The following is a 25122-nucleotide window of genomic DNA, read 5'->3' on the forward strand; positions in this document are numbered from 1 at the left end:
GCTATTACTGTTACGTCAGAGAGAGCAAAGGGGTTTTGGCCAACTAAATCCACTGGGATGGGATGAGGCGGGGGGGAAGCAGGATTGTGAGGAATTCAGTCAGACCAGTGTTAGATTTTCAGAGAGACTCTGTGAGCTCAGCTGGCTTCTTAGACTGATGAGGATCTATTGAGCAGATCATAAGCAAGATAGAGAATTAGAGAACAAAGGCTGGAATGACTGGAAACAACTACTATAAGCTCAACATGTCGGTAGAGATACGAAAAGCTGTTAGGTGAAATCTAACAGTGAAAAATCTACTCAAATACCCATTGTCATAGAACAAATGAGAAGACAGGCAGACAATGAGATACCTTCCCCCTTATTTATTGGTAAAATGACAATTTGCTGTTTTGCTTTGCTTTGTTTACCCCTGGCCCCCATCTCACAGCAGTGATAGCTGCAGGTACTGTTGTGCTAGTCATTGATGTCATAACAGACGCGGACTGGTCAGAGGAATCGCCCTCCCGATAGGAAAAAGTAAAAAAATAATAATAATAAATCAACAAAAAAAAAGAAACTGAAGAGAACGTCTGAAATCACAAGCGGTGACAGAAGCAGTGCACCCAATACCAGAGACTCTCCAGAAAACAAGAATTGTACACACAAAAAAAAAAAAATACATCTTTACATGACAAAAATAATTGAGGATGACAAAGCATCATGTTGAGATTGGGAAGGTATTGTATTGACAGTAACTACTGATTGGTTACATGTTTGAAGAAAAATAATGATACAAATAATAGCAACATGTTTTCAATACACAATTGTGATTTTGGTCAGGAAAACAAAATCTTGCTTTATCCTTTTCGTCATTGTATATGAATGATTCAAAAACATTAATGCTAAAAATGTTTTAGTGCATTAACATCAGTCACCAATATGTATAAGGTTGGATATCATAGATTAATGATTGGAAAACCTTAGGCGGTCTAGTCTTTGAAATCATACTGTTTAACGTGTGCCAAAAATAAGTCAACAATAATAATAATGTAATAGTTCAGTTAATCTACACAACTGCTATATCTGGAAGGAAAAAAACTGTTCTCCTAACTCCTTTTTTGGGGTTGAACACTCTCCCTTCTCTTGCCCAAGGGTGACGATCGGGAACAAGGAAAAACGAAATCATGAGAATTGCTACATTATTCACCCACCACCAAACTAAAACAGGGTAAGAAGTGACAGAAGACATACGTTGAAATACTGTAGCATTATGGTAAAGATGACGAGAGAGAGAGAGAAAGGAGAGGGCACAAAGAGCCCGGTCATTATTCCTCCCAGTTGCGTTCTGATTTTTTTCTTACAGAAATACAGTGAAAGAAGAAAAGAACAGTGCTCTGTTAAGTGCGATTGGTAAGGATTGATCTTTTTTTCCCTCCCTAAGTGGGGTTGTTTTTTGCCTGGGTGATGTCAGATATCCATCGTTTGGTTGGAGATAATGGGTTGTTACGTCCTCGGGTAAGTTAAAACAGTTGTAGGTCGTCATGTTGGTCATAATTGTGTCATTTGTCTGATCATTGGAACCTTGGAGTTGTGTGTTGACAAGTTGATTGGCCTGTGAGCTGGTTTGCTTATCAGTTGATCGGTGCATGGTGGCTGGTCAGACCGTCAGTTGGTTTGACCGTGGGATGTGTTTGTCAGCTGGTCTGATCAGTTGGTTGATACTGCAGGTTGGTTGGTGTGTCGGTCCAGTTGGTTAGTTCCCACCACAGCACTTGCTACCACCAGCCTGTGGTGCGGCTTCCTGCAGATCCACTCCTGGCCGACCACCGGCCCGGCCACCGGCTCCACCCGCTGGCTCGTTCTTAGGAAGCTTCTTGGCTACAGGAGAAGGACAGAAAGAAACAGTAAGTAGGAGGCCTTTATGGTTTCTACACATTTGATTTGTTCTGGGAAGAAATGTACACTGAGTATTCAAAACATTTCGAACACCTGCTCTTTCCATGACAGACCGACCAGGTGAATCCAGGTGAAAGCTATGATCCCTTATTGATGTCAATTGTTAAATCCTCTTCAAATCAGTGTAGATGAAGGGGAGGAGGCAGGTTAAAGAAGGATTTTTAAGCCTTGAGACAGCTGAGACATGGCTTGTGTATATGTGCCGTTCAGAGGGTGAATGGGCAAGACAAAAGATGTAAGTTCCTTTGAACGGATGGTAGTAGGTGCCAGGCGCACCGGTTTGTGTAAAGAACTGCAACGCTGCTGGGTTTCTCACGCTCAACAGTTTCCCGTGTGTATCAATAATGGTCCACCACCCAAAGGACATCCAGCCAACTTGACACAACTGTGGAAAGCATTGGAGTCAACATGGGCCAGCATCCCTGTGGAACGCTTTCGACACCTTGTAGAGGCAATGCCCCGACGAATTGAGGCTGTTCTGAGGGCAAAAGGATGGGTGCAACTCAATATTAGGAAGGTGTTTCTAATTAAGCAATAAGGCACCAGGGGGTGTGGTATATGTCCAATATACCACAGCTAAGTGCTTTTCTTAGGCACAATGCCTCGCTAAGTGCCTGGACACAGCCCTTAGCTGTGGTATATTGGCCATATACCACAAACCCTGAGGTGGCTTATTGCTTTTATAAACTGATTACCAACGTAATTAGAGCAGTAAAAATAAATGTTTTGTCATACCCGTGGTATACGGTCTGATATACCACGGCTGTCAGCCAATCAGCATTCCCGGGCTAAAACAACCCAGTTTATAATGTTTGGTAAACTCAGTGTATACTTAAGCAATAAGGCCCGAGGGAGTGTGGAATATAGCCAATATACAATGGCTATGGACTGTTCTTTTGCACGACGCAAAGTGGAGTGCCTGGACACATCGCTTAGCCGTGGTATATTGGTCATACACCACAAACCCTGAGGTGCCTTATTGCTATTATAAACTGGTTACCAACTTAATTAGAGCAGTACAAAAATAGGTTTTTCATACCTGTGGTATATGGTCTGATATACCACAGCTGTCAGCCAATCAGCATTCAGGGCTCGAATCACCCAGTGTATAAATGCACATATAATATTGTGGTACACGTACCTATGGCCATAAAGATCTCGTTGACGTTCATGGCCGTCTTGGCTGAAGTCTCCATGAAGAGCAAACTGTTGTCATCTGCGTACGCTTGTGCTTCCTACAACAAAAACAAAGGGAGGACAGAGATCTTTAGAGCTCCATCACAAACATATCGATACAATCAGTAATAACCCAGAGCTTTGAGAGTTCGTGAGCATTCTTGAATATCAACAGAAACTATAAAAATGACATTTCTAGGACATTCTTCTGTTTAAAAACAAACTTATCGTTGACATTTCCCACTAATAGTCCAGTGGGAGCAGCATCTAATTGTTAGGAGTTCCTCAGTACCTGGAAGTCCACAGCTCTTTTGTTGGCCAGGTCAGCTTTGTTCCCTGCCAGTGCAATAACGATGTTAGGGCTGGCTTGTCGTTGTAGCTCCTTCACCCAGTTCTTTGCACGAGTGAATGTATCCTGCACAGGAAAAAAACACATTCTTAACATCATAAAAACAAAGGCAGATTGCACAATGCATGTTTGTTTTTCACACAAGAGCTCTATTATATATCTACAGAAGTGTCAGTTACGAGAGCAAAGGTCTGTCCTTTGTTGAGGGTTTGAATAATCAACCTCAGCTAAAAAAAGAAAATCACTGAGTGCTGGCAACACTCAGGAACCAGTTGCACACGTGACCAGCAGCTGTCACTCACTGTGTTGGTGATGTCATAGACCACGATGGCAGCCTGCGCTCCTCTGTAGTACATAGGGGCCAGGCTGTGATACCGTTCCTGCCCTGCAGTGTCCCAGATCTCAAACTTAACTGTTGTGTCATCCAAGCAGACAGTCTGTGTGAGGAAGGCAGCTGGAGGGGTGTAGAGACAAATCATAGACTTAGTTTCAGGCTCTATTTTGATTTTGAAGTCTGCAAATGCCCTACACATAGAAAATAAGTGTACATTTTACTTTGCATTTCCTCACAGTGTAGTAAAACTCAGTATCTGCACAGGACAGGTATTCTGTTTTCGTCCTTAGATAGCGACAACTATACCCCTAGGACACTATTTGACATGGCTGAGTTAATCTAGCACAAGGCACACATAACCCCAACAGCCAAGGCCATGAGACAGTTAAGAGTGGCTTAATGAGAACTCGTGAAGCTACGAAGCCAGCGCTGAGGAGAATTGGGAGCCTTCCAACATTAGAGAGGGGAGGAAGGGACAATTATGTAAATAAACAAGATCGAATCGCAGAGCACTAAGCACCGGGTAAAAGGTTACTGCGAGAAATGTAGTGAGAGTTAAAAAGTGACGAAGGGAACAAAACATGTGGCTGTCTATTGGCTAATCCATTGAACAGAAAGATAATGCTAATTCAGCCCGTTGTGTCACATGGCTGAGGGAAATGTACAGCAGCGCTCATAGAGGAAGCCTGCTCCATACTAAAAGCTCGGTGACCTTAGACCAGACAGCTGACAACAGGTTTTAAAATGTTTTTAAAATGCTGACTCGTCCTAAGGCTTTGGCTAGTGTAAGCACCAAGCATCCTGTCTCTCCAGCCTCACCCTGCTGTGGCTGCATGATGTGACTCTAATTTATGTATTTATTTATTTATTTATTTATAGAAAGGGTAATGCATAAATCATGAAGATAGCAATCTAGCTAGTAAACCACTAAATCATCATGGAAATTCCCAACACCTGTGTGTAGGTTTGAAACACTAGGTGAAGTTGAAAATAAATAGTTACTCATTAGTCGTTAATCAACTTTTGCAGTGGAATTCTTTGAATGTTCAAACCAGAAACTTGAGCCATCAAGTATCGGCTTCCAGATGCGTAGATATTAGAGCAGTTCCAGGACAGGAAATCCCATTGTTGACAGACTTCCTTCCTGTTTTAAGAGCCCACAGAGAGAGACCCCCTTCTCGCTGCTCCACTCCGGCTAGCAAGTCTATACATACCTTATTAGGCAGATGACAAGTACCTCTTTCTCACACTTATCCATTTTCAGTTTTGCTTTGAACATTCTCTATAAGTCTTTCTGTGGCCGGGAGTAAGGACCTCCCACTCCTTGTGGCATATTTAAAGTGTCAGTCAAAGGCTCGGCTGCTCATGCAAGAGTCAGGTGATCAGCTGCCAAGAAAGATCTGGTTCATGTCTACTCCTGACCTGGCCTTGACAACAGCTAGGGTAAGGGCTGCTAGCTAGCAGGAACACAGCCCCGGTTACCAAGGCATTCTAAGTGGTCTTCCTTCAGTCTACCACACATCCACACTTCCATTCTATTTGATCTTTATAACATGATACGGACTCAACACAAGGGCAGTTGTAAAGCAACACAAAACACTAAGCATGACTAAGACAGTGAGAAGAATGACAATGCCTACTCACCTCCGATGGTGCTCTCCTGGTACTCGTGGAACTGGCCCTTGACGAAGCGCAGCACCAAGCTGGACTTGCCCACCGCTGACTCTCCCAGCAGCACCAGCTTGAACTGGCAGATCTTGTTGCTGGCCGCCGCGCCGTTGGTCCGTGCTGGTCCTCCTCGACCTGCCATGCTGCCGAGCTTCACCGGGGTAAGAGGCTCTTGGTGGAGGATGAGGCTGCCTTGGGGCGGAGGACTGGGGCTCTGACGCTGAGCAGGGACTGGAGCCGAGACAGGGCCAGGCTGGGTCAGGTGAGTCTAGGCCAGGCAGTGAGGGGGCCGGAGGAAGAGGGGACTTCACCTGTGGGAGCTGGAAGAAAGAACCGACTGAGTAATATCACTCGTAGGCAGCCAGTGTGAAAGGAAAACTTTAGTGCCTTCAGAATGTATTCATACCCCTTTATGTTGTTGTATTACAGCCTGAATTCAACATGGATTAAATCGTTTTTTTCTGTTGTCAACCATCTACACACAATAACCCATAATGACAAAGTGAAAACATGTTTAGAAATGTTGCTAATTTATTGAAAATTACATAAGTATTCATACCCCTGAGTCAATACTTTGTAGATGCATCTTTGGCAGTGATTACAGCAGTGAGTCTTTCTCGGTAAGTTTTCCATTTACATTTCCATTTAAGTCATTTAGCAGACGCTCTTATCCAGAGCGACTTACAAATTGGTGCATTCACCTTATGATATCCAGTGGAACAACCACTTTACAATAGTGCATCTAACTCTTTTAAGGGGGGGGGGGGGGTTAGAAGGATTACTTTATCCTATCCTAGGTATTCCATAAAGAGGTGGGGTTTCAGGTGTCTCCGGAAGGTGGTGATTGACTCCGCTGACCTGGCGTCGTGAGGGAGTTTGTTCCACCATTGGGGTGCCAGAGCAGCGAACAGTTTTGACTGGGCTGAGCGGGAACTGTACTTCCTCAGAGGTAGGGAGGCGAGCAGGCCAGAGGTGGATGAACGCAGTGCCCTTGTTTGGGTGTAGGGCCTGATCAGAGCCTGAAGGTACGGAGGTGCCGTTCCCCTCACAGCTCCGTAGGCAAGCACCATGGTCTTGTAGCGGATGCGAGCTTCAACTGGAAGCCAGTGGAGAGAGCGGAGGAGCGGGGTGACGTGAGAGAACTTGGGAAAGTTGAACACCAGACGGGCTGCGGCGTTCTGGATGAGTTGTAGGGGTTTAATGGCACAGGCAGGGAGCCCAGCCAACAGCGAGTTGCAGTAATCCAGACGGGAGATGACAAGTGCCTGGATTAGGACCTGCGCCGCTTCCTGCGTGAGGCAGGGTCGTACTCTGCGAATGTTGTAGAGCATGAACCTACAGGAACGGGTCACCGCCTTGATGTTAGTTAGTTTATGTTAGTTTATGTTTATGTTAGTTTTCCACACCTGGTTGTGCAACATTTGCCCATTATTCTTTAAGCTCTGTCAAATTGGTTGTTGATCATTGCAAGACAGCCATTTTTAAAGTGTCTTGCCATACATTTTCAAGTAGATTTAAGTCAAAACTAACTCGGCCACTCAAGAACATTCACTGTCTTCTTGGTAAGCAACTCCAGTGTAGATTTGGACTTGTGTTTAAGGTTATTGTCCTGCTGAAAGATGAATTTATATCCTAGTGTCAGCAGACAACCAGGTTTTCGTCTAGGATTTTGCCTGTGCTTAGCTCCATTTTGTTTATTTTTTGTCCTGAAAGGACTGGAGGATTTTAACAATTACAAGCATACCCATAACATGATGTAGCCTCCACTATGCTTGAAAATATGGAGTGTGGTACTCTGTCTTGTATTGGATTTGCCCCAAACATAACATTTTGTATTCAGAATAAAAAGTGAAAATGCTTTGCCACATTTTTTGCAGTATTACTTGTGTCTTGTTGTAAACAGGATGTACTTTTGGAATATTTTTACTCTGTACAGGCTTCCTTCTATTCACTTTGTCAATTACGTTAGTATTGTGGAGTAACTACAATGTTGTAGATCGATCCTCAGTTGTCTCCCATCACAGCCATTAAATACTCTGTTTTAAAGTTACCATCGGCCTCATGGTGAAAACCCAGAGCGGTTTCCTTCCTCTCCGGCAACCGAGTTAGGAAGGTCGCCTGTATTTTACTAGTGACTGGGTGTATTGATACACCATTCAAAGTGTAATTAATAACTTCACCATGCTCAAAGGGATAGTCAGGTTTAAAAATATATATATATTTTTTTTTTATATCTACCAATAGGTTCCCTTCTTTGCGAGGCATTGAAAAGGGACCTTACAGATAATTGTATGTGTAGGGTACAGAGGTGAGGTAGTCATTCAAAAATCAGGTTAAACACTATTATTGCACACAGAGTGAATCCATGCAACTTATGTGACTTGTTAAACAAATGTTTACTCCTGAACTTATTTAGGTTTGCCATAACAAAAAGGGTTGAATAGTTATTGATTCAAGACATTTTCAGATTTTAATTAACTTCTACAATTTCTAAAACATAATTCCACTTTGCCATTATGGGGTATTGGGTTTAAGCCAGTCACAATAAAAAAAAAAAATTCAATTCAGGCTGTAAAACAAGAGGTGTGAATACTTTCTGAAGGCACTTTATATACAGGTTATGATAGTTGCAGCCAAATATGTTCAGAAACGGGGTCTCCATTGAAGGTTACGGGTCTTCCAGCAGGACAGCGACCCCTGGGCTCCCAAGTGCCGCAGCGGTCTAAGGCACTGCATCTCAGTGCTAGCGGCGTCACTACAGACCCTGGTTCGATTCCAGGCTGTATCACAACCGGACGTAAATTGGGAGTCCCATAGGTCGGCGCACAATTGGCCCAGCGTCATTAGGGTTTGGCCGGGGTAGGCCGTCATAAATAATAATTTGACTTGCCTAGTTAAATAAAAGGTTAAATACATTAAAACAATTAAATTAAAACACATCAAAAAGCACCCAGGATAGTCTTATAGTCTTGCCTAAATCAGTGAGAAAAGTGTTGACTGCAAGGAGTCAATAGTGTCATACCAAGTTGCCTACTCCCGCAAGTGTCTGGTATAAACCAATCTACTCTCATGTTCCAGGTTAGTCCTTTGTATCTTAACCCTTGACTGGGCTTATTATTCAGCTTCAAACACACCCTTAAAAATGGTCCTGATGTGCATCACTTGCTCATTAAATCCCCAAAATGCCTCAAATGAATGCCTAGCAGACTAATTGCTTCAGTTCAGTGTTGTAAATCAATAACGTTCTGATGAACCCTATTGGTCGAGGAACATCTCAGTGCTTCTAAACGCCATGGTTTGACAAGAAAACAGTCCAAATGTTTAAATGAAGGTTATTTTCTGATTGGCCTACTGGAAACCCACATTGTGGTCTGGACGTCTGTTCGAATGAAGCAAGGGCTGGACAGGGAGATAAGCCCTGTCCTATTCTCTCTTAATTATATTTACTTTAGACTCAACAGTCAAACACAGCAGTGAAGGAAATGTCCTGTGGTCCTGTCTAAAGCAACATTTAGATATGCAGATTGGGTCATGATGAGTATGACCACAATTAACAATGAGCATTCACAATCATGACGCTTGAATTACACATTTTTTTTGGGGGGGGGGGGGGGGGAGAGAGAGACAGTCCCCCCACGCACCCCACCCCCCAGACACATTAGCTTAAAGCCGAGTTCAACTATGTTCACATCCAACCTGTGTGTGTGTGTGTTCTCAGAGACCACAGAGCTGAGGACCACAGTGAAAATACAGAACAGGAACTGATAGTCTGAGCTGCTTGCCCACCTTGCACACATCCTTCTTAACTTAGATAGGTTCACATTAGTCACATGATGATGTGCAGATTGAGTACACTGGCCCAAACACAAGACGACAGAGTCCATGTGTTGTTCTTGACATTGACTGAGGAATATGACTACAGTAAGAAAAACTTCAAACACATCTTCCATTGTGCTACTTTACACGGTCAGTCAGCTTCTGCTTGGGGAAAGGGACAGGAAACGGAATTAATATCAAAGCAGGAAGTGAACATTGCAGAAGGACAGAGTAGCACAGACAGACAGACACAGTTGGCCCATTATACACTTAAACAATGCCACTTAATATAATGTTTACATACCCTACATTACTCATCTCATATGTATATGTATATACTGTACTCTATATCATCTACTGCATCTTGCCATCTTTATGTAATACATGTATCACTAGCCACTTTAAACTATGCCACTTTATGTTTATATACCCTACATTACTCATCTCATATGTATATACTGCACTCTATACCAGCCGTTCTGTACCATCACTCATTCATATCTTTATGTACATATTCTTTATCCCTTTACACTTGTGTGTATAAGGTAGTAGTTGCGGAATTGTTAGGTTAGATTACTCGTTGGTTATTACTGCATTGTCGGAACTAGAAGCACAAGCATTTCGCTACACTCGCATTAACATCTGCTAACCATGTGTATGTGACAAATAACATTTGATTTGATTTTTATACTAAACCATTAACTGTTAGGAATAACCAGCCTAAGTTAGCCTACAATGCTAAAATCCATAATTAAGTGTGAAACATCACAATAACGTCACAAAAAAGGTCTACATGACACTACAGTGTATAGGTTTATACTATAGGCCTGTCTTTCAACAGTGAGAGTATTCAAAGATTGAAAAAACACACTTGACTAGAGGGGGGGTGAATGTGTACAGTTTTCTGCAAGTCTACACAGTCATGGGGGTGATAATAAATTGCAATTTTAAAGCAAATGTTCTACAGTGCTACACATTTTGCCATAGCTTATGCCGTGTTCTTACACCATCTGAGTGACTCAAACAAAACTAAATCAATGAGGGTCCCATGGCATATTCACTTTATTTTTTCCCAACAATTCTCGTTTTCTTCATTATTATTATTATTTTTTAAACAGGTTTCCGTTTTGCAGTCTATTTTTATTATTATTTAAAAAATATAAAAAAATTGGACGTTTTAATTGTACAACAATGCTTAAAGACATCTACATTTTTTTTAAATGCAAGTGTGCACCAGCAAGAGACTGTTTGGTTAGCAACATTTCTGTAGCGCTCATGTGATTAGGCCATTTGTTTTGTATACTCTGCGCTGGATTGATGCAAATAATCCTGAAATCATTCTCCCAGGTCGGCATAGGCTACTTTGTAGTTAACATTTAATTGACAATGTTTTCGGGGAAGCCATCTGTACCAAAATACTTATCATTAGCATCTTCGCTACACGGGTACACAAAGTGGAGACATATGCGCGCACACGACACACAGTTTCAGAAAGTTGCAGGAAAATACAAATCACTGATGCATTTAGTTCATGTCTTATGATTAACTTGGGAAAATTAATACATTTTCTAATAAGTTCAATACATTTTTTTAATATAGTTTAATTCTGTTTTATTGTCTGGATTCCGTGATTCCGTCCACAACATGGATTTTATAGGGTCCTGGTTAAGGAGCGAGAGAGGTAGGCCAGCCAGAGTAGGGTTGCTGTTGGCGCTCAGTCTTTCCCAGGCCAGGCAAGGGCCTAATCTTTTGCATGTGACAGAAGATCACACTGTGTTGGTACCACACACTGGCCTTAGAGGGTCAGCCCAGCACAGAGCAGACAGTACAGCAAGGTAGCACACCAAAGGCCTAGACTACTGCCACATACACACCATCCGAGGGATTCCTAGATGCACCACAGTGAGTGTGGAGAGAAACAGCTGCATGTTCATTGGGTCAACATGTAATTCCCCTATGTGCTAATATGATGAAGCTGAGGTGCAAACAAGAGAGAAAGTTGTAACAAAGCCAACATAGACCAGGACTGTGGAACTATGCCCAATGTCCTTGTGTTTCTGAGAAGAACGTAGAAACATCCTGGCATTTCTTCTAATAAAGGTTAACAAAAAAATTAAATAAAAGCTAGCCTAAACAGGTCACTTCTGTCAAACATTTTTGAGGCGCTTTTTACACAATGCGTTTACCCTTACCAGTATGTCTACCATTCTAAGGCAAAACAACAGGTGTGACTACTCTCCAACCCTGATAGCCTACTACACACACACTATGGAAATGAAGAGGGCAGCATGCCTCACTGCCCCAGGACAAGGCTCCATAGCCAAGGACAGGGAGAAGAGGGGAGGGAGGCTGGAGGATTCCCAGCCTGAGATGAGGGCTTCAGAAACAAACAGGATAAGAGTGAGAGAACATTTAACCTAGGCTAGTCATATGAGGACATATTGTATATTAGTGTAAGTAACACTGATGTTAACACTCAATATAATATAAACACCGAGGACAAATAACTGAAAATCTGATCCGCATCAAAAGCCGTGTTCAATCCACCATTATAAACCAAAACAGTGGATTTAGGCCTAAGAGTTTAGGACATGGTTATTGAACAGTATAGTGAACAGGGCAGCACACAATTTGGCCCAGCATCATCCGGGTTTGGCCAGGGTAGGCCGTCATTAACTGACTTGCCTAGTTAAATTTAAAAAATACAAATTATCCTTGGTAATATGATTGACTGATTGCTAGAGGGCTGCAGTGGCTGGCCCAACACTCACACACTCCTGTTCTGATAGTCACTCAGAGCAGCATCCTGCATCTAAGCAGCCCTCTGCTGGCATCTTTAATGGGCTCTGGAGACCTCCACACACTGAAGTGGGTCAGAGAGATGGAGGGGAGAGAGGCTGGGTCAAAGAGAGAGTAGGCGAGAGGGATGGAGAGAGAGAAAGGTAGGGAGAGATGGTGAAATATTCATACAGCCTCCCGTGGGCTTTGCTGCCAGCTTGATATCCAAGCACTTAGTAAAACACAGCCACTGAGAACTGGTAGCAACACACACAATTAACTACATACAGATATTGCATGCATTGCCCTCATGATCCAACAGTTTCTCGCTCACATGCATGGGGTAGATTTTAACGCCATACAAGACAACGCATGCACAGATATAGCAAATGAAGAAGCCACGTTCATGCTGACCAAACCGACTCCGCGCGTGCACGTTGGTGTTGTCTAGCCCCACCAAACGCGTTCATGCAGGTTAAAATACCAAAACCAACTATATTAATTTGGGGTCAGGTCAAAACACACATGAAACATTAATGGACATTTAGCTAGCTAGCTTGCTGTTGCTAGGTAATTGCTCCTGGAAGATAAACATTGGGTTATTATTTTACCTGAAATACACATGGCCCTTTTTTGCTGGATCTTTGACCCATTTGGAGTCATAGAAAATGATGTGTTCTCTACTCCGACAATTAATCCACAGATAAAAAAAGGGTTTGTTTTTAGTCAAATTATTTTTCTTCTGTGGATTTGACATGGCGGTTGGCAACCAACTTTAGATGGGAGGTAGATGGGAGAGGCGGGACTTGCAGCGCGCCAAGCGTCTAAAATAGAACAAACTTCTATTAGTGCCTGGCTACGCAGACGCACGTTTACGCACGCAAGCACTTTGGATTAAATGATTGAATAACAAATGTACACATTCATGTTATTCAACATGGTCAGCTTTGTCAGAATGTTAGTAAGTCTGGAAAAGAGTGTGGGGGAGGGGGAATATCTCAGTAACTTCAGTTTCTGTTTAACATGACCAGTGAAATCAGTTACCATCACCTTGTGGGTTTCCTCTTATACTTGACATCCCAAACATTACACACACACAACTGGTCCACCCACCTGGCCTTAAGTTGGCTAAGTACCCACTCTCATATTTAGCCATGAACCCCATCTGCTATGCCCCACACTACTCTTAACTAGGGTCGGGACACTACCACAATACTCGTTAGTATCGTGGCGACGATACAAAACAAAGTGAATTTAACTTTAGGAAAATAGCCATAATGTTGGAAACATTTTATGTTTTCGTCCAGAGTCACATTTATTTTCCAAGCTATAGCACACAATATTTTACATGCAGCAGGTTTTTAAAGGACCAAAGAGTTAGATCTGCTTTTCATTTTTGACATTGAAAACATATCCTGGTATCGTCCCGGCCCTACTCTTAACCTCAGAGCCCTCGCAGCCAACCCCATTATTGACCACAACTAGCCTAAAGGTATGCTTCAGTCACAGCTTACAGTCCCACTGTGCTCTGCTGTCAGGTACAACTTCGCCTGGGTGCCGGTCAGTTTCTGCTCTCTTGTCAACTCATTATGGAATTGTCATACCAAACATTGCTGAAAGGCTTGACAATGACATTGGAGTAGGCAGAAACACAAACAGATCTGGAATCAGGCTAGGTAAAACTCCTAGGCCAGTGCTGTTCTTGGTAATCAGCAAGGGGTGAAATGGGTGATGATCAGAAAGAGTAACTGATGCTACTGGACTGGGTAGAATGAATCAACTGATTAGGCTATTTTTTTTATTTGACCTTTAATTAAATATGGCAAGTCAGTTAATAACAAATTCTTATTTTCAATGACGGCCTAGGAACAGTGGGTTAACTACCTTGTTCAGGGGAAGATCGACAGATTTTTTTTACCTTGTCAGCTCGGGGATTTGATCTTGCAACCTTTCGGTTACTAGTCCAACGCTCTAACCCCTAGGCGACCTATTGTAAGCACTGCTAACAATACACACCCCAATAGGCCTATGAGCTGTGTGTTCCCAAAGGACAATTCAAACAGTCTCCCACTCCTAGACTCCAGTTGAAACATCAGCTAGCCCATTTCCTGGCACAGCCATTATCTACAGATGTGTCAGCGTGTGACCGTGTCAACGTGCATTCGTCATCAACGCCATGGAATTAATGGTGCAACAAGCTGTCAGGCAGACAGACTTCATTTAACCAGTTACCTAGGAATAAGTGGTGACATGACAACAGGTTCTCTGAACTCCAAGGGTGGAGGGACCAGAGGAATTAGATGTAACGGGGAGGGAGGGTGGCGCTACCAGCCTGCATCCCGCTATTAGCTTGGCTTTCATCTGAAGTATAAAAGGGTTGGGCCTGGATGGGAAACCGTCAGGGAGGATAAACCCAGAGACGGAAGAGAAAGCGAGACACCCCAATCGAGTAGCACAGTGGACTATTTCAATATGTATGCAAGAGAAACTAAAGCCGAATGACTAAGGGATGGGTCAATTGGAAGAGGAATGGAATGGTGACTAAGGCTGCGTATAGAGAGGCAGTCCAAATTCCTTTAATTTTTTTCACTCATTGGTATTTTGACCAATCAGATCAGCTCTAAAAATGATCTGATGTGATTGGTCAAAAGACCAATGAGTGAAAAAAATATCAGAATTGGGCTGCCTGTCTAAACACAGCCTAAATCTCTGGGAATGCAAACAGGATACACATCACTAGCAAATGGGGGCAGGCAAGGGAGAAATCATCTCCTTCTCTTTCTGGCTCCCTCTGTGTGTGAAACATGACAGCCAAGCAAAAGCCTGTGCAATACAATTCTACTCCATGCCGATAATTTTGGCCTATCACGTTAAAGGGAAATATAGCCAACACGTTGTGGAAAAAGACAACTGTTTCAGAGTTAATTGAAAATAAAGCCATTGTTGATTAAGACGAGAAAATTCCTCAAAAAAGTGTCTATTGAACCATATGGTCCATCTACTAGAATCTCGTGGACAATATGGACACAGAAAAAAGAAAAGAAAAAAAGAACACTAATATGTATAATTAAAGTATAAATTACCAAACTTATCAGGTAATCGATGACCAAAAATTACCAAAGATTCAGTTGACGGTTTTAAATTACCGGTAGCTTTGCCACCCTAAGTGAGATAAAAAGCATCCGTTTTTTGCATAAGCCTACTAGGCTAAACCCCAACCCCCCCCCATTCAGTTTGAGCATGGGGCTATTGTCAGAGATAAGAACAACAGACAGGGCCTGAGCTGCAGAGATAAAGGGTCAGGGTGAGGTTAGTGGGCGTCTCATCTGGCTGCAAGGAAGCACACACTTCATTATTAATGACTCAAACTTAAAGAAATCATTTCCCATTTGTTTAGGCCTAAATTGTTGTGGTTTAATCAATAGGGGGCATACATTGATCTTGTAAGTCTCAAACAAGTCTTGTAGCAAACTGACCAGTAACCCACTCTGCACATAGAACTCTCCAGCTTGGGTAACAGAAAAAAAGTCACACCTACAGGATATCTTCAGTCTTTTGAGGAGTCATCAGAATGACCTGTTGTGAATGGGCATGCTTCTCCTCCTACACACCCGATTCATTCATTCCTCCATTGACTCCAATGCATTACAACCTTTCTGACCACACTAACGCATACCAATTAGGCTTACTTCGGATTAAACATCGAAAAGTGTTGGGTCTCACGCAGATGTATGTTATTTTACTCGCCATTCTGTCAGGAATATTTGGAAATGTCACAAACTTTCTTAACTAGCCTTAGAACACCAAATCAAACAAACATTTTATGCCACCTAGTAATATTGCCTTTTATATAAATGTTTGCCTGTGTCAAAATGTGTCACCACTCTAAGGACAAGGTCCACACCATAACATGGCAGCAGCTTAGGCAAGTTATTAAAAATCCAGTCTCTAGTCCTGTTATTGAGCCATAACACACCAACGAGTTTCCAATGAGGATTTACCCTGGTGTTTACCCAAAAGACAAGCCGAGTCCACTTTTCAGCCCGCATTTACATAACAATGTCTAAAATGTGAACTTTAACAGCTTCTGACAAAGCAACTGTCTTAATGATGCAGAGGTTGTTGACTCTGTTTGCCCAAAGTCTTAGTGTCTCACTCCTGATAGAAACTCAATTACACTAGAGCTTACATTAAAAAGGGGCAATTCAGTCTCCTTTTCACCCCACTTAACAAATGATTTACGTAACAAAAGGTACATCTCAAGACGAGTCGGTTATTTGAATCAGCTGTATAGTGCAAAGGCAAAAACCAAAACGTGCACCCAGGGTTTGGGAAACGCTGCACTAAGGTATGCAATGACTGACATGACGAGGAAAACGGACAATGCACTACCCAATTCCATAGTTGCACCTTGTACATTCTACTATTACAACTTTCAGGGGTAAGTAGAAAGCCAAACTGAGTTCTGGGGGACTCCCGTGCCCACCCCCTTGCCATAATATGATCAATCAAATTGATTGGACCAAAAGGAAAATCTACTAGCTAACGTTATATAGTTAGTTAGCTGCCAGTTAAAGGCTAACTACCTATGAAATACAAATCTAACATGACATTTCTGTAATTTAACTAGCTAGCCCACCAAGTTACGGTAACTAGCTAGCTTTTTAAAGCCATCATTTAAAAAAATTGTTATATGTCAATAAGAGCTGAAGTTGAGTAGCTATTTAGCTGAGCAGACACCGACAAAAAATATGTCTACTGTAAATTAACGTTACTGCCAGTAAAAACAAAATAGGACGACACTGACGAAAACTAGCTAACGCTAACTAACTTGGCTAAGTTTATGATGACATCACAAAGAAAAGACGGGGTAAATCAAACATCTAAAGATAAATAACTATTTGGTCAAATTATGAACAAAGCTTTTTATTGTTTGCTAACTAGTTACCTCATTAGCTATCCGAACAAGTAATCAGTCCCATTTAACATATCAATCTGACAGTCGTTAGCTAGCGACGTATCTCTGGCTAGGTAGCTCGCTAACGTTAGTTTACTGTCTGGTTGCTTAAGCAAAATTTGACAGTGGAAATCTGAACCAAAATAGTATAGTTTACAGCTTACCGTTAAAGGCAGAGGTCAAACATTCGTTCCCTTTTCTTCGTATACTCTCACTTTCCACAATTTCGACTTTCGACTTTTCTCTCTATCACAGCTCACTACGACTGCTCAACACATAGGCCCCGGCCTTCACTTCTGCTTAGAGCATTTTTTCCGGGATCCTCCCACTTCCTGGAGGTGTGGCTTCCCTCTAATTGTGTCGTTGGGAACCTGGGAACTGTAGTTTACTAAATCAATGAACACAAATTTTGTCAGGGCTGATTATTTGGGAGTAGTCTCCATAGACAGACTTGTTGGCTCCCACAATGTATCAATGCTACTGATTTTGCTTATGATCGGGTTTACGAGACTAATTTAGGAGTGGCAAGCAGTGGCACTCCCCAGCGCTATATAAGAACCGCATCCGAGATTTTTAAAAATATATATAAAAAACATCAAACTAGCGTTTACACAAGCAGCCCAGTTCAGATATTTTGTACACTAATTTGTATTTTAACCAATCACATGAGATATTTTAACATCAGATATTTCTCAGAGCTGATCTTTTTGGTCAAAAGAAACACCCCTGGCAATCAACTACTCAGATTCGGTCCCATAGTTTTCCAAACGTATTTAATAAAATATTTACAGAAGTTTGCTTTAAATGTATCACCATCTGGTGGCGCTAAAGACCATGATATTTGCCATCACTTGACATCAGTTCAGATCTAAATTTTGTTCATAAAAGTAAACTCACTGGCCCAAACGTGTGTTTGGGCATGCTGTGGGCATCAAATGCAGAAGCCCCAGTATTTTAGGGTGGGTTTATCTAAAGGCATAGGTCTATCTAAAGAGATATTGTTGGATGTTGAGTGATTGACTAACAATATTTATGTAATTGTGTACCACTACTGTGACCTGCTCAGTTTAACCTTTCAAGTTATTTCATTTTTCACTTCAGATGTAATTGTATTTCTCAGAGTCCCTGTTTAAAAATACATATATATATATTCTATTCTGTTTGCATCTTAAATAGTTTTATTTTACAACTAATATCAGTTACAAACAAACAAAATGATATACAACTCTTTCAGACTGCGAACGGTGTTCAAATCGTTCTGTAAGGCTATACATTGCACGTCTTATTTCAGTCTCTGTTACCAAATAAACAGTCAAATATACAGCATAGAAAAAGTCAGAAAACGATCAAGACACAAGAGCAAAAAGAGATGCAGAGCTAGCCATATTGCAGAAGAGGGAAAAACACAAATAACCAAAGGTCCTCTTTGGCCAGCAATCCTCTGGCAGGCTAGCCAAGAGACAATTTCTTAAAATAATGAGCACAAACATTGGTCATATGCTGTAATGTCCAGACAGCTTGTAGAATGAGCTCCACAGTGTGTTCACAGACAATGAAATCACATAAAACCACATGTCAAAATGCTCATTAGGTGATGATACATTCTATGTAAACACAATATAATGAAGGAAAGGGGTGGGGTTTGCTGTTTCCATGTCTGCCAGGTCTCAATATGATATGTCTAGAGATACCCTCCGGTTAGTAATACCTAACTTTCAGTTCACAAGAAATACATAATAAACACAAAGCTGAATATTTTTATAAACTGAGTCAGCTTGTCTTCATAATCTCTGGTCCATATCAATGCTGTATTTACAGTCATATTAAATAAACAGTACATCAAGTAGTAGTACAATCAGTGTCGATATTATGTAGTGTGATTGCTGTGTAGTGAACGTTTTAGACTGTAAAGCAATCATTCATTTCTCAGATGTAAACTCGCGCAGCATAAGAGATGCAATCAAAAAGGGAAAGTTGAGTTGATGGGCTCAGCGTTACTTTGCAGCAGTAATGTTCCCGTTTATTTATCTGGTCTCTGTGGGGCTCCAGACAGCTGCTAATGTGTCACCTCCAAGCCCCAGAGAGGCTCGACTTCCAGGGCCTGCTGTGTGCTGATGTTGGTCCCCTGGGTCTGGGACTCTGCCTGCTCAGCATCACTCTGCATCCTCTCAGGTCTCTCCCTGCCCTGTGGGTACTCAGTCTTAGGCCCTCCACAGTCTGGCCCTTGCCTTGCTGGCTGCCCTACCAGATGTAGGGATGAGTCCAGTGTGTGGACAGGGCTGGAGCCCACCAGGTCATTCTTCCTAGCTCTGTTGAGAGAGCCCTGCCCCTGGGTGGTCTGGTTGTGCGTCTGATTATATGTTGCGCTGACAGACGTGTAGACCCCAGACTGAGAGCTGAAGGCGGTGTGGAGCTGTGGTTGGCCGGTAGGAGTCAGTGAGACGTGGATAGGCGTTGGGGAGATGGACGGTGAATGGCTGTGGTCAGAGTTGACCTGGACACTCAGGGATGGGTGGGAGTGACTGAGGCTGCCCGGGGAACATAGGGGACGAAAGGTACTGATGGTGGGGATGGAGGCTTTGTACTCAACCTGACCAGGACCCGCACCTGGGAGTACTGGGAAGGCAGAGCTGAGGTTCAGAAGAGATGGCCCAGTCCGGCATTGGGAGTGGCCCATGTAGGGAGAGTTGGGTGTAGTTCTGGAGGTCGGGAAAGGCCTGTACTGGGCTTCAAGTCCCTGACCAGTGGTTCTGCCTCTGTCCGAGCAGCACGGATGTAAACAGGACGACCTGGGATTCGACGTCTGGTGATGGTGCTCAACCTCCACCTTCTGACCTCTGCCCTGGGGCGGCACCCCACTGTAGGCCCACATGTTCCTGGCAGGGTGGCTGAGGGGCTCATGTTGGAGGTGAGATGGGTGAGGTCCAGCAGGCATACTGAAAGGCACCCGTGTCTGCCAGTCATTGGCAGCAATCATGTTGCTGCTGGAGTTGGGGTTAGGGGCCATCTGCAGGCCGTAAGGATAGGTGGAGATGGCAGAGGGGTAATGTAACATGGTCACATGGGCCTGCAGGAAACGCATCATCTCGTGGAGCTCCTTGGTCAGGTTGGACACCTCCTGGTTAAGGGTATTCATCTGGAAAATAGATGGCATACAGAATAATGAAAGCTACAATCTGTTGCTTGGTTGAATAGTAATTATTCCATGGCAGGAGACATAACCGTTAGAGTTCTATTGTCTCTTTCTAGGTCAGAAATGGTGGATACCAAAAACAAGCACGGTCATAAATTATCAGTCGGTGTTACGTGAGCTTTCAAATCTGGAGCATCTCCAATTTAACAATCCTACATTTTATTTGAGGAAAAATGTCTTTAAATGTTCTCTTGCCTACATAGCCTGAGTGTTGTATTTAATGCTGAAAGTGTGTCAGAGATGACCTGTTTTTAGACACTCTTTAGGGTACAGCGAAAGTAGAGTACGGAAAATGAAGTGGGAGAACAAAAAAGTTTGCGTCTCTTGAGGTCTCTCTACCTAGATGGAGCATATCATTCATTTATCAGTTCATTGATACATCATTATGTTGGTTTATGTGTCAGTTTATTCCGTCAATGTGATCGTATGTTCATACCTCTTTGTTTAGCTGGCTGATGTTCTGTCTCACCTCCTCTGTTTCCAGAAGTAAGTTGGCGCTCACCTGGAATGGGTCTATGGGATGGACAAGGATGGATGAGATCAGTGCTTTCACACCCCACGCCAACATAAAGTACTTTGCTCATACCATTTCATTTGTATGAATAGCCTACTTGTACAGCTTTGGATCATTCTAAAAAAGCAATTTTCTGACCAATCAATTCAGTATCCTTGCATAAAGCCCGTTTCTATTTACTGTTAGAAAACCACTGTTAGAAAAACATCGTTTTTTTTGTAATTAAACCATTGTTTAACCTGAGACCATTACCTTTGCTATTGGTCTTTGCCTCGCCTTGATCCACATTGAAGTGAAAAGACTGCCCATTATCCTCAATTCCATCCACAACCCTAGAGGAGATAGGAAAGAGAGGTTTACACTTAAGTGGGTTATGATTAAATATGAAGTGATTTTCAGTTAAATAAATTAAACTGTAATCTGTCTTTGCTGTTATTACCAGGTAAACCCATTGGAAAATGTCATTTTCTTTTTGGTTAATGGTTATAGTCTTATAATCCTACAAACCTTAGGCTTAGGTACTGGGCTAATGAAATACAAACGCTAGTCATTTTGATTGACAGTTATGTCTCATTATGTAACGGTCGTTGGATGAAGAAGGAGTAGACCAAAGAGCAGCATGGTAAGTGTTCATGATTTATTTTCAAAAAACACTTGAACAAAATAACAAAGAGCAAAACGACAACGACCAATTCTGTTAGGTGCAGAAACACAAAACAGAAAACAACTACCCACAAAGCATCGGTGGGGAAAAGCTACCTAAGTATGGTTCTCAATCAGAGACAACGATAGACAGCTGCCTCTGATTGAAAACCACACCCGGCCAAACACAAAGAAATAGAAAACATTGGAAAATGAACATAGAATGCCCACCCAAATCACACCCTGACCAAGGGAGTGACACATTACTCACCTGGGGCTGAGGTCCAGAGGGCTGACACAATGTAGGGAGGGTATGAGCAGCTTGGCTGGCCTATGGGATGAGCTGTGATCTGTGACCATGGTGGGCACTGGGGCGAGAGTAACCTCCTCATTGGACAGCAGCTGAGGGGAGGGGCTACGGCCTCTGCAGCCCTGGGCTGGGGAGCGGCAGAGACGGAGTGTATTGACATGTCGAAGCTCCTTCCCCAGCAGGCTGCTGAAGCCAGGGTGGCAGACGGGGCTGCTCAGGCCATGCATCAGGAGCAGCCGTCCTTGGTGGGATGCACCGGTGGGACAGTGGCTCATGTCCTCACCAGACTCCACATCTTCTGCCTTCGCAATGAGGGGAAGCTTGTGGTCCTTATCAGCTCGCTCCTGAGGGGCAGAGGGTGGGAGAGGAGAGGCATGAGTAACAGGTTCTCTGTAGTTCTCACAAACAACCATGCCCTCCAGTAGCCTATTGCTAGTGGAGGAGGAGAGAGAGTGTAGAGTGATACATGCAGAGTTTAATTTGACTTTAGCTGCCGGTAATGGGTAGCAGGGGCGTCATGCACCCTAAAAATCTGAGGGGGCATAGAGTACGTGAGGATGGCTGGGGTGTTGTCCAGAGGGGAGCTTGTTGGAGAATTGTTATATTTTTAAACACCTGAAACAGCTTTCTCCAGCAATCTAGAGCCATAGCATTTTCTATGAAGTTGGCTTTAGCTAGCCAGCTAGATACGCTCCCAATCTCCCAACCTCATAACTAGCTACCAAGCCATTTCAGGCTGTCAAAGTTTGCTAGACTTTAGAAAACCAAGCAATTACTAAATGTACTGAATAATCTTAATCTTTTACCCAGATTTTAGCAGAGATGCAGAGAAGCATATTTTGTTTCTTTAAAACTTCTTAGGGCTGCAATCCCGTTAACGGGATCAATATGACAACAGCCAGTGAAAGTGCAGGACGCCAAATTCAAACAACAGAAATCTCATAATTAAAATTCCTCAAGCATACAAGTATTTCACACCATTTTAAAGATACACTTCTTGTTAATCCCACCACAGTGTCCGATTTCAAAAAGGCTTTACAGCGAAAGCACCACAAACCTATGTTAGGTCACCGCAAAATCACAGAAAAACAGTCATTTTTCCAGCCAAAGACAGGAGTCACAAAAAGCAGAAATAGAGATAAAATGAATCACCAACCTTTGATGATCTTCATCAGATGACACTCATAGGACTTCATGTTACACAATACATATATATTTTGTTCGATAAAGTTCATATTTATATCCAAAAACCTCAGTTTACATTGGCGCCATGTTCAGAAATGCCTCCAAAATATCCGGAGAAATTGCAGAGCCACATCAAATAACAGAAATACTCATCATAAACTTTGATGAAAAATACATCTTTTACATAAAATTAAAGATACACTTGTTCTTAATGCAACCGCTGTGTCAGATTTCAAAAAAGCGTTACGGCAAAAGCACAATATTCAATAATCTGAGAACAGCGTTCAGCCACTAAAGGAAGCCATACAGTTACCCGCCAAATTGCGGAGTCAACAAAAGTTATAAATAGCATTATAAATCTTCACTTACCTTTGCTGATCTTCGTCGGAATGCACTCCCAGGACTCCCACTTCCACAAGAAATGTTTGTTTTGTTCGGTAATGTCTATCATTTATGTCCAAATAGCTATTTTTGTCAGCGTGTTTGGTAAACAAATCCAAAGTCAGGAAGCGCGTTCACTAAAAGCAGACGAAATGTCAAAAAGTTCCACAACAGTCAGTAGAAACATGTCAAATGATGTATTGAATCAACTTTAGGATGTTTTTAACATAAATCTTCAATAAAGTTCCAACCGGAGAATTCCATTGTCTTCAGAAGTGCGATGGAACAGAGCTCCCTCTCATGTGAACGCGCATGGTCAGAGCATGGTCAGGTCATGGTAGACCTTACTCATTCCCATCTCCTTCGGCCCCACTTCACAGTAGAAGCATCAGACAAGGTTCTACAGGCTGTTGACATCTAGTAGAAGCCATAGGAAGTGCAAACTGACCCATATCCCACTGTGTATTCGATAGGCGATGAGTTGAAAACCTACAAACCTCAGATTTCCCACTTTCTGGTTGGATTTTTTTCTCAGGTTTTTGCCTGCCATATGAGTTCTGTTATACTCACAGACATCATTCAAACAGTTTTAGAAACTTCTGAGTGTTTTCTATCCAGAACTAATAATAATATGCATATATTAGCAACTGGGACTGAGGAGCAGGCAGTTTACTCTGGGCACCTTTTCATCCAAGCTACTCAATACTGCCCCTACAGCCACAAGAAGTTTAAAAAAATAAACAACAGACCGGTCAAGAGGTACGCTTAGATATAGAAAAATACTAGGATGTAATATCCTAGCCATGTTGGTGCAGTATATTGAGATTTGTGATTTACAACAGTCAGAATAACACCCTCTGGAATGTGTAGAATATAATTAGGTATTTCAGGTGTTTAAAAAATGTTAAATTCTCAGGGTCCAGCCCCCCTCTGGGCCACTCCCGCTCCATCCTCATCTACTTCGGTAACAAGAGATTGTGTGTAATTTCCTTCTAATAGCTGTTCTGCTGTGAGTCAGTGCTGTTCCTTTCTCTTAGTGGCAAACACAGGAAATGAGGTGCACTGAGGTGAACTGCCTTCTTGGCAGTTTCAGTAGGAGTCAGATTATTTAGCTGTTATGACCTCATCGTGGCTTACAATTGTTATTCCTCAGAGTGACATTTTTTCTGTACGATTTTTATTTTATTTTTACGTTTATTGGTACCAGACAATTTTCACATTTTGGTAAATTAATTTTGAGAGAATCAGTTAACTCCCACGCACAATGTAGAAACATTAACACGTGGACACTCACATGTCATAGAAACACAGATGCATGTGCACGACACGCTCGCACGCTCGCACACACACACACGGCATATGCCTCCTCCAACACCCACTCAAATACAAGAAAAAAACAGAGTACAAAATCAGCCTCACAGAGATACAGAGACACAGAGAGACACGAATGACAGCCCTTTGTTAAGCTCTCAATAAAGGTGGCAAAATGGGGCCGTGAGAGTTGCAATCATGCATCTTTCAGAGTGAAGATCTATCTGGGAATGGGCTAGATCAGAACATTGCGTTCAGCCTTTTATCAAGTTATATGTTCACCTAAGAAGCAAGGGCAACAGGTCAGGGACCAGAACCCTCATATCAACTTCAATCCTTTAAATGTCTCTGTCCCAGACCAAATATTCAAACACTTTGAAAAATGGAATGATGAGTCACAAAGCCTATTCACATCGCAAGGTGTAAATATTTTACTTGGACATTTAGCGTATAATATTCTGGCTATGACTACAAATGTTCTGAGCTCTGGATTGTTCTGAGCTCTGGATTAATCATGTGAAGCTGTGACTTTGTAGATATGTTGGATGTGGCTGTAGGTGCATCCCTGAG

General features: G+C 42.5%; 2 protein-coding genes across 3 annotated transcripts in view; both read right to left on the reverse strand.

Moving 5' to 3' along the window:
- Window positions 1–350: 350 nt before the first annotated feature.
- Window positions 351–17378, reverse strand: LOC139565146 (ras-related protein Rab-5C-like). The gene is made up of 6 exons (XM_071385257.1): window positions 17181–17378; window positions 5442–5785; window positions 3766–3917; window positions 3407–3529; window positions 3080–3173; window positions 351–1860 (listed from the first exon to the last, which is right to left on the reverse strand). Exons 2-6 carry the CDS (start codon window positions 5605–5607, stop codon window positions 1736–1738), a joined length of 660 nt encoding a protein of 219 aa, XP_071241358.1. The 5' UTR covers window positions 5608–5785; window positions 17181–17378; the 3' UTR covers window positions 351–1735.
- Window positions 17379–17821: 443 nt separating this feature from the next.
- LOC139565113 (voltage-gated delayed rectifier potassium channel KCNH4-like) overlaps window positions 17822–25122 on the reverse strand; it is a 30457-nt gene continuing 23156 nt past the window's right edge. For both annotated transcript variants that reach the window (XM_071385201.1, XM_071385200.1), the window contains 4 exons: window positions 21637–22019; window positions 20976–21055; window positions 20646–20722; window positions 17822–20152 (listed from right to left, as the gene is read on the reverse strand). In XM_071385201.1, the coding sequence (XP_071241302.1) occupies window positions 19073–20152; window positions 20646–20722; window positions 20976–21055; window positions 21637–22019 (1620 nt within the window). In that variant the 3' untranslated portion in view covers window positions 17822–19072. The remainder of the gene's footprint in view (window positions 20153–20645; window positions 20723–20975; window positions 21056–21636; window positions 22020–25122) is intronic.

The sequence above is a fragment of the Salvelinus alpinus genome, chromosome 36 (genome assembly GCF_045679555.1).
Source record: "Salvelinus alpinus chromosome 36, SLU_Salpinus.1, whole genome shotgun sequence".
NCBI classification, from domain to species: Eukaryota; Metazoa; Chordata; class Actinopteri; order Salmoniformes; family Salmonidae; genus Salvelinus; species Salvelinus alpinus.